Below are 13856 nucleotides of genomic sequence, written 5' to 3' on the forward strand. Positions count from 1 at the left end.
GTGTTTATAAATGTAAACATTTTTATTAATTTCTAACTTCTAATAGCAAGTATTCCAAAGTAGCGTGGTCTAATTATTATCATTCATGGCTAACGTTCACTTTCTAACAAATGTAGGCAGTGGATTTAAATACAGTATTCCTTCTGACTCAGTTTATTTTGCAATCTTTGCTTTCGTTTCTAGAAATGAAGTCTTGGAATAAGTCTGGCCCTTTCATCAGGGGCCTGACCTATGAAGGTTTTAAACTTAAACCACCTTAAGTTTGGAAAGTGCCATCCCAATAATTGGTCCCAGTTGTTGAAAGGGGAGCAGCATATCACCCTTTGCTCCTGAATGAACAAAATAGTTCAGTAGAAAAAGGTCTGGCCTTTTCTTAGAGAACACAAATATGACCCCTGACCAGGCTTACACAATAGCTTCATCTTAATCCCAGTAGAAGTTATTATATAATTAATTATTCTTCCCTATTTACTTTGCATGTAAGTGTGTGTATATGTGGGTATGTGTATGGCCATGGGCTAGAACTCAGGTTACCTGACTTGAGAACAAGCACCTTTATCTGCTGAACTGTTTTGTTACCTCTAACAGGAGTATTATTATTATCATCTAAAATACACCTTCCTTCACTTACCATAAAATGTACCTCTGTATCTGATATATCTAATTTGTCAAGAAATGTGAGTTTTTTGAGACAGGGTTTCTCTGTGTAGCCGTGGCTGTCCTAGAACTCACTCTGTAGACCACGCTGGCCTCAAACTCGCAGAGATCCACCTACCTCTGCCTACTTATTGCTGTGATTAAAGGCATGAGCCACCTCTACCTGGCAAGTTTTTCTTAGTGCTAGGGATTGAACTCAACATCTTTTTTTTTTATTATTTATTATGTGTACAACATTCCTTCCATGTGTGCCCGCAAGCCAGAAGGGGGCACCAGGTCTCATTATAGATGGCTGTGAGCCACCATGTGGTTGCTGGGAATTGAACTCAGAACCTCTGGAAGAGCAGTCAGTGCTCTTAACCACTGAGCCATCTCTCCAGCCCCATGAACTCAACATCTTCAGGAGCAAAGTCTCCACCACTCAACTACATTTTGAGCCCATTATTTTTGTTTGTGATTAAGTCTTGCTGTGCTGCCCATGGTGGCCTTGAAGTTATGGCCATCATGCCTTGCCCACCAGAGGACTAGGTTCCAAGGACCTATACCACTATGCCCGATTGTTTTGTTTTCTACTTACATAATTACTGTACTTTTTGGTAAAATCGCGTATAGGGTTGCACAGAAGTAAACATATGTAAATTTGAAGAAACACACAGAATATTTTGCTTATTTCTTGAGTTATTTCACAAAATTATAATAAAACAGTTCTTCATATGGGTCCCTTGGGGCATCTAACTCAGTTAAGTTTTCCTGAGCTTTGGACAAGGTTAGAAGTAGAGTGGCAATCCTGTATTGCAGAGTTCTTAGATCTCCAATTTAGATCTTCATTAGTGCAATCAATATTTAGCTCTGCTTCCAACACTAAGCTGTTGTAGACTGAAATTCCATCAGCTAAGGGAACCCCACTCACTTACTTCTATTTGCAATGCTCATTTTGTTTGGATTGTTTTTGAGTGTTGATTTCGATTGCAGTTTTCTATTTGTGTTTTATTTGCAAATATAATAATAAGAAGCTTACTAGCGTTTTCTTACATTGCTTATTAATTTTGAAAGTGAAATTAAAAATGTTTTGCTAGCTGGATGTTATGGCTCATGCTTTAAATTCTGTCATAGGAGCAGCTAATGCCTTAGAATCACAGTGGGTTCAAGGTCACCCTGAGATGCATAGTGTGTTTCTGAACAGCCTGGGTTACAGATTGAGATGCTGGTTGTTGTGGTTTTTGGTTTTGGTTTTGGGTTCTCTCTCTCTCTCCCTCCTCTCTCTCTCTCTCTCTCTCTCTCTCTCTCTCTCTCTCTCTCTCTCTCCCCCTCCCCCTCCCCCTCCCCCTCCCCCTCCCCCTCCCCCTCCCCCTCCCCCTCTCTCTCTCTCTCTCTCTCTCTCTCTCTCTCTCTCTCTCTCTCCTCCTCTGTCTCTCTCTCTCTCTCTCTGTGTGTGTGTGTTTTCAGTTGCTCTCCTTATTTTTTTGTGACTGTCTCTTACTGAACCTACTGCTCACCAAGACTTCTCTCTGCTTCTCTGCTGCTGGCATTATAGGCACAACACACGACACTGGAGCTGGGTGCTAGGAATTCAGACTCAAGTCCTCACGCCTGTCTGACAAGCACTTTCCTGACTCAGTATCTCCCCAGTGTCTGCTTGTACTTTTCAATTTTTTCTTTTGAAAGTTTTGTTTTACATTATTTTTAGCAAGTGTTCTACTCTGTAGCCTAGGCTAGCCTACAACTCGTAATCTACCTCAGTCTCCCAAGACTTAGAATTCCATGTGTACATCTCTATACTTAGTTTACTGACAGTTTTCCTAATTAAGTAAGCAAAGATAGAATTTAGATTTTACAAGGATTTAAATTGAATTGTTAGTCTATATATATATATGAATCTTTCAGATCATATTTGGACAGGGTTGTGTATTCTGTATCTAGTAGATGTCTGATAAGTGGTGCCTTAAAAACGAAAAGAATTATACAAAATTTCAGCATTTATTGGGTACTTGATATTATTTATAATAATATAGAAACATGAAGATGGCACAGAAAAAATGTAGAAAAGGGGTAATAATTACTTTCATATTTCCAGAAATCGCTTTCTGTTTTTCCTTCTCGCCTCTGTTATTTTTGGTGCTAGGGATCAAATCTAGGGCTTTGCTCATCCTAGGTAAGCAATCTTTACAGTATCAGCCCCAAACAGCCAGTCTTTGAAACTTAGATCTTATTTAGCGCTCTAATCTCCATCACTGGTATGTTTGTTCAGAACATTGTGGTTTTCCTTGCTTTTGCTTTAGCTCTGAGTAGTCCGAATATGGACATACCCTCTTCTCCAAATATTGGGCTTCGACGTAGTGGTCAAATTGAAGGTGTTCGGCAAATGCATAACAATGCTCCTAGGAGCCAGATGGCCACTGAACGAGATCTCATGGCCTGGAGCAGAAGAGTGGTGGTAAATGAACTAAATAATGGAGTTAGTAGGTGAGTTGACATGGTAACCTTCCTAAGAAAATTCAAAACTGTATATTTACAAGAGAATTATGTTAAATTAGCCTAGTAACTGAGATATTCTAATCAAGCTGCATCATATGTTAGTTTTTCCATATCAACTGATTGTAATTAGCTTATTTTGTGACAAATATCCTCCTAAATGTGCTCAGCTTTTGATTAATGCCCTGGGAAATACTGAGAAGGTGATGCATTCTTGCGCCAGTGTGTGGGCTTATCGTCTAAGGGTAAGAATACAGATACTAAGACAGAATTCATATTAGAGCACATGTGAACCTGAGTGGCATATTGACTATGGATTAACAGTGATCCAAGAAAAAGGTCACCAGCTAAGTATTGGAGCAGTATGAGTATGCAGTGTAAATGTGCTTTAAAATGTCATTCAAATATTCTTCACTGGTGAAAGGATTTTGTTGGCATAGTTTCAAATCTACAATCACGATTCTTACTTGTAAAACTACCTTTTTTATAATAACAACTGTATAATCACAAGGAGAGATGGGTTATATATGTATATATTATGTATAATATATATGTGTGTGTGTTTGTGTGTGTGTGTGTATATATATATATATATATGAACTATTCCAGAGAGCATATATTTTAACCATACCATCTAACCAAGTATTATTAGCAGATAATCCCAAAGTAGCAAAATATATTAAATCCTATTTCCCCCTCTGCTTTCTGATATAAGTAGGAATCAAGAAAAAAGCTAATTTTATGAGTTGCAACTGCTAGAATAGAGAAAATTCAAAGAATTCCTTACTTAAAAATAAACGAGGAAGCAGGGAATTAGATATTTGTGTGCTAATAGTCATTGCGGTGTTATTCAAGTGAAAAAACTAAATATCAATCAGTAAATAGATTATCAAATATGATTTAGCATACAATGGTTTTTTTTTTCTTTTTCTTTTTTTTCTTTTTTTGGTTTTTCTAGACAGGGTTTCTCTGTAGCTTTGGTGCCTGTCCTGGAACTAGCTCTTGTAGACCAGGCTGGCCTTGAACTCCCAGAGATCCGCCTGCCTCTGCCTCCCCAGTATGGGATTAAAGGCGTGTGCCACTACCGCCCAGCTACAATGGTATTTTATTATTCCATAAAGAAGCCATTCTGATAACTGCTGAAACATGAATAAAATTTGAAGCTGTCTTGCTAGGTAAAAGAAGACATAACACAAAAGGACAAATAGTGTGTAGCTCTACTTAACATAATATTTAGAGCAGGAAAATTCATAGACATAGTACCAGATAGCAGAGGCTTTCAGGGCCTAGAGGAATGGGGAAATGGGAAGTAACTGCTTAATAGTTCCAGGTTTTATCTTGGAAGTGATTGAAAAGTAATGGGGATGGGTGGTGGTGCTGATTGCAGAACATTGCCACTGAAGAATATCGCTAAAACGATTACAGAGCTACATTTTCTATTTTGAAGTTGTTTAATTTTCAGAGTTGATGTTTAAACTCTTGGATTCTTTTTCTTATTTTATTAGGGTTCAAGAGGAATGTCGCACTGCGAAAGGTGACCTAGAAATTAGTCTTTATACAGTCGAAAAGAAGAAAAAGCCATCTTCTACTAGCCAAAGAGTAAGTTTGCTTCTTCAGTGCTTTCAAATCCTATGTTTGCAAATAAAAATTATTTGAAAGGCAATAGTTATCTATCAAGAGAGTATTTAAATTGGCATCTGCTTACAGGGATCTTAATTTTTTTAACCTCAAATCCATATCCATACATGCATGTGAATGGTTATTAACAGAAAAAATTTAAATAAAAGGTTGTCTTTTAATGTATATGTATAAAATATTATTTTCATATTTTTAAATGCAATCGTGATTTTCTATTGGTTATCAATCCAAATGTGAAACAAATGCTGTATCCATTAGGATAGAGGTTGTCACGCTAATGTATGAAATCCTTGGTTTTACTTAATTATATTTTATTTGAAGTAAGGCAAACATTCAATTATGGCTTGCCTTTAGTTGTTTTTATGTTATATATAAAGAGAGTTGAGTAGTTGGAATAAAAATGATCTGACCTAGAAAGCCAGACATTCTTCTGACCCTCTACAAATAGTTTGCCAACCCTTGTATAACCTATCTAACCACGTAAGCAAAACCTAACTATACGTTGGGATGTACTAGGTTCATTTCCCAGTAGACCCTGCTATGCAATGGATGAGATATCTGTACTGCATTTGGCCTAACTAATAAGCTTATGAAATCTTCTCATTCACCAGCCAAAAGGAATCAGGATGTAAACTATTTCTTCCCGAGTTATAACCCCTCTGTAGAATATAGTTAATTGGATAATTTTCAGTGTTTAAAGAAAAGCTAAGTAGTGTATCCTGAATTTTAATTATTTTTTCTCTGTCAATGAACAAAATTAGGGATAATTATCATAAATACCTTAAAATATTTGTACATGATTCTGATATCTGCTTTAAATTTTTATATTGTGGGTATTTTAAGCTTATTCCATCTCTAGTATGAATCTAATTAATGGTTTATTTTGTTTTGCTTATTTGCCAATAATTAGTTTATCTGGAAATGCTAGGGTTTAGAGTAGGTATATAAGCATTTAGGTATTTAGGCTGGAATTTAGACGTTTTCATATACATTTGAAGACCACAGAAGCCAGACATGGTAGTGTGTATATGTAATCCCAAAATTTGGGGGGCTGAGGTAGAAAGGAAATGAGAGTTTGAGGTCACTCTGGACAACATAGTGATATTTACATATAAGAAAAAGAAACTGACCCTTCAAGACTAGTTTATAAGAGTTTTAAAGTTACTCCCAATGACATTAAGGCTGTAGCTTTGCTTGTGATAGTATCAACCATAATGATTTCTACTTATAGATATTAGATATTGTACAAAGGTAGATACTACACTAAATTTTCCTTGTTAAAATGAAGTATCTTTTCTTAATAGGCTCTTGCTGTAACCCTGGCTAGCTTGGAAGCCCTGGCTAAGCTGGGGCATCAGTTGAATTCCGTGTTACTACTATCATTGTGTCTTTTACATTGTTCACAAGTAGTAGGACTGAATTCCAGTGAGAGACAAGAAGTTAAGCATGGCATAGTTTCTTGCTTGTTATCTATTGCACACTTTTATGCTCAAAACTTTGAATTTTTTAGTTTTGGCTTTGGTTTCTGAGATAGGATCTTTCTCTATAGCCCCTGTTGGCCTGGAACTTACTATGTAGACTGTGCTGATCTTGCACACAGTGCTCTTCCTGCCTGTTGTCCCTTCAATGCTGAAATACTTCCAACCCTTGCCTCTTTTCACAGGTTTGGGGATTATAAGTATGTGCCACAATATCTGATTTGGATGTTGCTTTTTATATGTGTATTACTTCGAGTCTTAAATCTTCTATTCTTATGTAATCTAAAGCTTATTTTATGTCTATCGATTCTCTCCTGGCATTTTTCTACAAGGAATATTTGTTAAATTGATTCTTAAAATTATTTTTCTGGGGCCAGGGATATGGCTCAATAGTTAAGAGCACTGGCTGCTCTTACAGAGTGTTCAGTTTGATTCCTTGTAACTCACAATCATCTGTAACTCCTGTTTGAGGGGAATCGATGCACTCTGGCCTCCACTGGTACAAGGCAGGCATGTGATCTACAAATAAATATGTGTGGAGGCCAAACAGCCGTACACATAAAATGAGAAATAAATTCAAATCAGCTTGTTTTGTTTGTTTTGAGCCAGGGTCTCACTCTCTAGCCCAGGCTGTCCTTGAACGTACTGTAGTTCTTCTGCTTCAGTTTCCCGAGTTCTTGGAATACAAGTGTGAACAAGCGCGTAAAGCTGTGTTAGATTGATTCTAAAGATCGTTACTAAACCTTAAGAATCTTAAGACTGCTAATCTGGAATGAAAGAAATATAAATGATTAAATCTAATTGGTCATGCTAATGCTTTTACAGACTTTCTTATATTTCTTTTTAAAGTTATTTAAGGGTTACATTAACTATAATATGGATGTTTATTCCTGCTATGATAATTGTGAATAATGTGTCATGTAAACTCTGAATGGGCAAATTCTTGCAATCAAGGTATTCAGTGTTCAGTTTTGTACTATTTCTTCTTTTAAAATAGGTTTCCCTTCTCTTTTACAGAATGATCATCAGCCTAGCTGTGGGCGGTCTTTACGGAGGACACAGCGCAAGCGTCAGCATACTTACCTAACACGGTCCAACATAGAGCATAATTCACAGGCATCATCTCAAAATGCAGGAGTACAAGAAGATTCAGACAGCTCCTCCGAGGTTAGATCTGCTGTTATTTATTCCGAGTTACTTCTTTTGTTGTTTTTGTACCATTTATTCAGGTTTCCTTTTGCAAGTCACTTGAATAAGAAATGCAGAGGTATACTTATTAATAAGCGCTTACACAGATTTGGGTGTTCCATTGAACACTTCAGATTGTCTTTCCTGATTTCTACCTAAGATACTATCTCGGCAAGGGTATAGCATGTGCCACCCAAAGTTTGTCTTTGTGACAGTGAGATAAGATAGTGACAGAAAATCTTCCTAGGCATGAAACATAAATAATAGAAATAAGGCGAACAGTCCCAGGACTGATTCATTCTGTAATTAGCTTATATATCTATTTTATTTTATTTTATTTCTGACTCTATCTATTCCAGAAGTCATTGAGTGTTGATTTTCCACAGATCTATCTTCATCATGACAGTGAAGAGAGTGTATAGCTGCTCTTTTCCTCTTGTTCCTTTGTTCCCCAATCCTCTTGTTCGTTTAACAACTCTATTTTTTAGATCCATAATGAGAGTTTTATTGACATTAACATTATAGAGTACTTTCTTTCTTCTACTATTCACAGTTTTTAAAGTATTATTTCCCTTTTCCTCCATGAATATCTTGACCTTAAAATAATACTCACACTATATTTAAAGCTATTTTTTAGCATTTAAGAAGACTATAAGTATTTTGAGATTTAAACATTTTTCTAAAGAAACAAAAATGTTTTATATCAATAAAGAGTATAATACCAGATACCATAAAATACCCACTAGGTTTGTTTGTAAATTTGAGATCTATGTAGAAAAATAATTATGTACATTTTAGCTAGGATGTTTGATGAAGTAATAAAGTGCTGTACATCAAATAGGTTTTTTTCTATATTATACTAGCTGATACTAAGTATATTTAATTGCCTTCTCTTTATTATAGGAAGATGAAACTGTTGGCACAAGTGATGCTTCTGTAGAAGACCCTGTTGTTGAGTGGCAAAGTGAAAGCTCTTCCAGGTAGTTCCAATTGACCTCAAATTATTCAAAATTTAATTTCATATGAAATTATGATTTTGTAGGAATTTGATAAAACCAAGATAAAATAGTGTCATGTAATGCAAAAAAATTCTGGGTTTGAAGCCCATGTACCATATATTTATTCATGACTCCCAATACTTTCTATGGATATAACTATAGAGGTGTTGTTTCTTTTACCTGTGAAATAAGCTTCATGTTAAATTTATGATTGTACTTCTATGCAATTTTATATAATTATTTCAGGTTTTGGTCTTTTGATATAGAGTATTATTATGTAACTCTGGCTGTCCTAGAACTCACTAGACCAAGCTGGCTTTAAACTCTCACAGATCTGCCTGCCTCTGTTATTAAAGGTGTGCACCTTATTTAAAACTTTAAAACTTTATTTTAGTTTTCAAACTATATCTCTGTTTCAGTCATAAGATTCATGTTTATTTTTAGGCAGTTTTGTGTTTCCAGCAAGGATTTTTAAATCCTGTCATAGCAAATTCAGTAATTTTTATTCTGGAAGCATTTCATTAAAATTAAATAGTGATAAAAATTTTGTATTTATCATGCTACTTTTTTAGTCCTTGTCTTGTAAGTGCTGTTTCATAAGAAAATGATGACTTTTCCATCATAATTTTGATTTCTTGCCAGTGATTCATCAAGTGAATATTCTGACTGGACAGCGGATGCTGGGATAAATTTGCAGCCTCCCAAGAGACAAACGAGACAGGCAGCGCAGAAGATCTTCAGCAGCTCTGAAGATGAAAAGGTGAAGCCCTTAGAAGATAGGAAGAAGAAGACTAAGCAGACGAGAAAGAAGGTCTGTAATACAGAAATCGCTTTGTTTTGCATTGTTTTTTTTTGCCTCCAATATTTGAATATTTTATAGTGACATTTGCTTTTCCTCTAAAAATGTCGATTAAAAATTTTAATTGACTTGAAAGAATTGTTCCTAATTTCTTGTTATTCAAAGGTACAGTTAATTGCTATCATTATGTTATTAAACCAGAACATTGACAGTTGCTTGTAAAAATGTAGCAAAGTTCTACAAGAATAAGCCATCGTAATAAAATAAAATTATTCTTGTCATTACCCAATTATAAATTTGTATTCCTATAAACATTTTACTCATAGGATAAAAGAGTTTGAATTTATATTTTATTTTACCTCATTATCCTTTCCACCAATATAATTTAATTTAAGGGACATAATACTTTAATCTACATACTTGTCTGAATTTCATAGTTTGTTTACCTGTTAATTTTTGTGATAATATTATACTGTTTTTATACTTTCTATTTTAAAAGGATTGCTGTTCTCTAAAAATCTAGTATCTAAATGGAAAATGGCTGATTCCATTAAATGAGCTCTACACATTCTTCTTATACGAAATGTCAAAGATATTAATGCACTAGTGCAGTAATCCTGTTGTATTAGTACATACAAATACTAGGGGATGAACCTACTGCTTCGCACACTACCACTGAGCTATATACCAGCTCTTTTATCTACTTTTCCATTTTCAGACAGAATCTCAAGTTCCCCAGACTGGCCTTGAACTTTCAATTCTTCTGTCCCAACTTCCTGAATATCTGGGATTACAGACCTGCAGCATCTGGTCCATCTTTTATTCTTAATAGTCACTATTGTATTATTATTTGAGTTGATATAGTCTAGAAACATGAAGAGAAAAAATGTGTTATTATTAGATGATAATATGTCAAGCTATTATCTGTGATCCAAAATTGAACTACTTGATTTTTTGATGTAAAATAAATGTATAGTTTCTATTGGATATGTTTAAAACTTAAATATTTTCAGTGTGCATGAAACCTGCTATTTTACATAATTTTTTCTGTCTTTTTCATACTACTATTCATGAGTCTGCACTTATGAACCATTGTTACAAATACTGTAATTGTTATTTGATTTGTTTTGTTTTAGAAAGGGGGACTTGTTTCTATGGCAGGCGAACCTAATGAAGAATGGTTTGCCCCTCAGTGGATCTTGGATACTATACCACGGCGTTCTCCATTCGTTCCACAGATGGGAGATGAGGTACTTGTTGTCCAATAAAAACCCTTTTGATTCAAGAACACTATTGGGTTTGAGAGATGGCTCAGCAGTTAAGAGCACCAACTGTTCTCCCGGAGGACCTAGGTTCGATTCCCAGCACCACATGACAGCTCACAACTGTCTGTGACACCAGTTACACAGGATCTAATGCCCTCTTCTGGCCTTTGTGGGCACTAGGCATACACAAGGTGCACAGACATTCATTCAGGCACATAAAGGAAAATAAATCAACAATGACAGAATATTTCCTTTATTATAAAAAAGAAACAATTAACATTGCTTGGTGGGGGTGGCACACGCCTTAAATCCCAGCACTTGGGAGGCAGAGGCAGGTGGATCTCTTGTGAGTTCAAGGAAACCCTGTTCTACAGAGCAAGTTCCAGGACACCGAGGACAACATAAAAATCCTGTCTCAAAAAAGTCAACCCAAATAAACAAAAGAACAATTAACACTATTCAATCTTAGTATCTTATATTGGTTTAATGTTCTAACTTTATTTATTATTGAGCATATGTGTATAATTGAGGGCAGCACAAGTGGAGGTCAGAGGACAGCTCTGTGGGATCATTTCTTTCTACCTGTGACATGGGTTCCAGGAACTAAACTCAGGTCACAAAACTTGCACAGCAAATGCCTTTAATGACTGAACCTTCATATTGTAATTCTGTACTAATTATATATGTGCTATCATTGTTTCTTTATTCAGTTGTATGTATAATTAATTTTGCTCCCTTTGTAGAGGTCTGGAATAATGTAGTCAACATAGTAGATACTAGGTTATTTATGATTTCTAAAGTTATAAAAGCAGTTGATTTTTAATTGGAAGTTTGAGAATTGAGTGGTACTTTGAGTCCTCAATCAATCAATAACTAATACTGTTTTAAAAATTCAGTATGTTAGAAAATATGCTTAAACAGGTATGTCTCACCCAGAATACCTAGGAATGTGGCCCAACACATTTGTTTATATTACGTTCCAAGGTCAAAAAGTTCGACACCTGTGCTAAAGGATAATTACTGAGTCTCTGGATAAATGTAGATACTCATTTATAAGTAGGCATAAAAAATCTAATAAAATATTAGCCAGTAGAAACTTTGAGTGTGTTAGTGAAATTATGGTTACCTTGGAATATCATTCCTTTAGGTAGATAGTTTTGTCTGGTCTGTTGACCGACCAAATATCGAAAGCTTTTGTGTGTGTTGGGGATAGAACCCTGGGTTGATACAAGCTAGGCAGTTGTACCATTGGGTTGTGTGTGTTGGGGATAGAACCCCGGGTTGATACAAGCTAGGCAGTTTTACCATTGGGTTGTGTGTGTTGGGGATAGAAGCCCGGGTTGATACAAGCTAGGCAGTTTTACCATTGGGTTGTGTGTGTTGGGGATAGAAGCCCGGGTTGATACAAGCTAGGCAGTTGTACCATTGGGTTGCACTCTCAGCCTCTGCACACCATTTTGAATTCAGAATTAATAGAAATGTAAAGTCGTCATCTCATAACAGATATAAAAAGGACAAGTGAATAGGTTTAAAATGAGACCGAATACAAACGTGGTCTAATTTTTTCTTAAAGAGATCTTGTAGCAGATTTAGCTGTCGAATAACATGAGTAATTTATCTTTTGTTTATTTTGTTTAGGAATTATTAAAATGTTTCTTTTTGGTGTATGTTGGACTTTTGGCTAGTGTTTGTTTACAGTAATTACTATGCTAGTAAGCTTCTGATGATATATTAAACAACTTCAAAAGCCTCATAATTTTTGACAGATCTGAAATTATAATTTATTCTACTTAATGCCTATTTTGAGACATTTGAGATCTGTGGTAAACTTGAATTAATTTTAGAGGACTTTACAGAACAAATAAGCCTCTGTATCCTTTTAAAGACTGACGAGACCCTTCTCTACACTTCATGACAACTTCTGTCAGTTCATGTCTTGATGGAATCACTTAAACTGATTTTATTTTATTAAACTGATTGTATCACATGCTTCAAGATTATGTATTAGGCTATGGCAGTTGTTTGGGGGAATGGAGAAAGTTTTGTAGTGAATCCCACAGTTGAATAGCAATTTGAGAATGTTTTTATTAAGAGCTCATAAAGGAACAAATGTACTGTTCATGTAATTAGTTTCTTAATTATAGCATTACTTACTACTTTGTCTAGCTATTAAGCCCTTGTTGTTTTGCTTAGAATAACCCTACTAATAAATGATTGCTCCTCAGAATGCTCCTTCTTAAAGGTCTAACTCAAATGCCAAATTCTGTTTTGCCCATAACTAATTCTATGTGAATTTTTATACCCACACTGTGTGTGTGTGTGTGTGTGTGTGTGTGTTATGCTACTTTCCCTTAAAGGAAAATAGTACATTTTAATACCTTATGATTGCATCTAGTACCTTGTACTTAGACGTTTTGTCAATATTAACGATTTCCTTAGTTTGGATTTTAACTTATGATTTTTATTTACTAATATTTCAATATTTTTATTTTCTATGTAGGTTTTTTATTTCTTGTTTTGTTTTTTGTTTGTTTGTTTTTTTTTTTGAGGTAGGGTTTCTCTGTGTAGCCCTGGCTGTCCTGGAACTCACTGTGTAGACCAGATTGGCCTCGAACTCACAGAGATCCATCTACTTCCCTCCTGAGTGCTGGGATTAAAGGTGTGCACCACCACTGCCCAGGTCTCTGTGTAGGTTTTTTATTCACAGAGTATGCTTATGTATTTGTTTTGGCTTTATATAATAGGAATTGTTCTCTTAAACCATTTTGAAAGGGGAAAGTACTTTAATGTGGCACTGGCAGATCTGTGTTCTCTTCCAAATCTCTAATACTGAATCCTCCCCACTTCACCTAGCTTTGGGTCATTCTCAGAATCCGTGGTGTTTATCACATGTGGCAACATTACTTCAGTTTCTGTCCTACCTTCATATGGCAGTCTTCCTTCCAATTCTCTCTGTATTCGCTTTCCATCTTCTCATCTGGACAGTTGTTTAGGGTGTACATACATCTGCTATGAGCTCAAGGGCTCTTAAATTGATTATATCTACAAAGGTAGCATTTTCCGAGTAAGGTCAGAGTCGTGTGTGTGTGTGTGTGTGTGTTCGGGTACACTGTTAGTGCAAAACCAACCCCTGCATTTGAGAAGAGATCATGAAAGTTCAGGAGCATTTCACTGAAGACAAGGAGAAGGGAATTGGCCTTACTTAAGCGCTGCCACTGTGGCAGGAAGACCAAGGGGCCCAGAGGGGACCTAGGGCTCTCTTATTCTCAAATAGTAGTGTCAGCAATGTACCTAAATTAACCACAATGCTGTGTCCACAGCCTGATGCCTCCTTTATGTGCTCGCCTGATAGTGTTTGTGA

At 35.8% G+C, this 13856-nt stretch overlaps 1 protein-coding gene across 1 annotated transcript in view; it reads left to right on the top strand.

Moving 5' to 3' along the window:
• Positions 1 to 13856, top strand: part of Brwd3 (bromodomain and WD repeat domain containing 3) — a 102390-nt gene that overhangs the window by 65307 nt on the left and 23227 nt on the right. Inside the window, exons 19-24 of the mRNA XM_075956710.1 lie at positions 2937 to 3120; positions 4635 to 4728; positions 7263 to 7412; positions 8337 to 8413; positions 9074 to 9242; positions 10367 to 10480. Of these exons, the coding sequence (XP_075812825.1) occupies positions 2937 to 3120; positions 4635 to 4728; positions 7263 to 7412; positions 8337 to 8413; positions 9074 to 9242; positions 10367 to 10480 (788 nt within the window). The remainder of the gene's footprint in view (positions 1 to 2936; positions 3121 to 4634; positions 4729 to 7262; positions 7413 to 8336; positions 8414 to 9073; positions 9243 to 10366; positions 10481 to 13856) is intronic.

Source organism: Microtus pennsylvanicus, chromosome X (genome assembly GCF_037038515.1).
Source record: "Microtus pennsylvanicus isolate mMicPen1 chromosome X, mMicPen1.hap1, whole genome shotgun sequence".
Lineage (NCBI taxonomy): Eukaryota > Metazoa > Chordata > Mammalia > Rodentia > Cricetidae > Microtus > Microtus pennsylvanicus.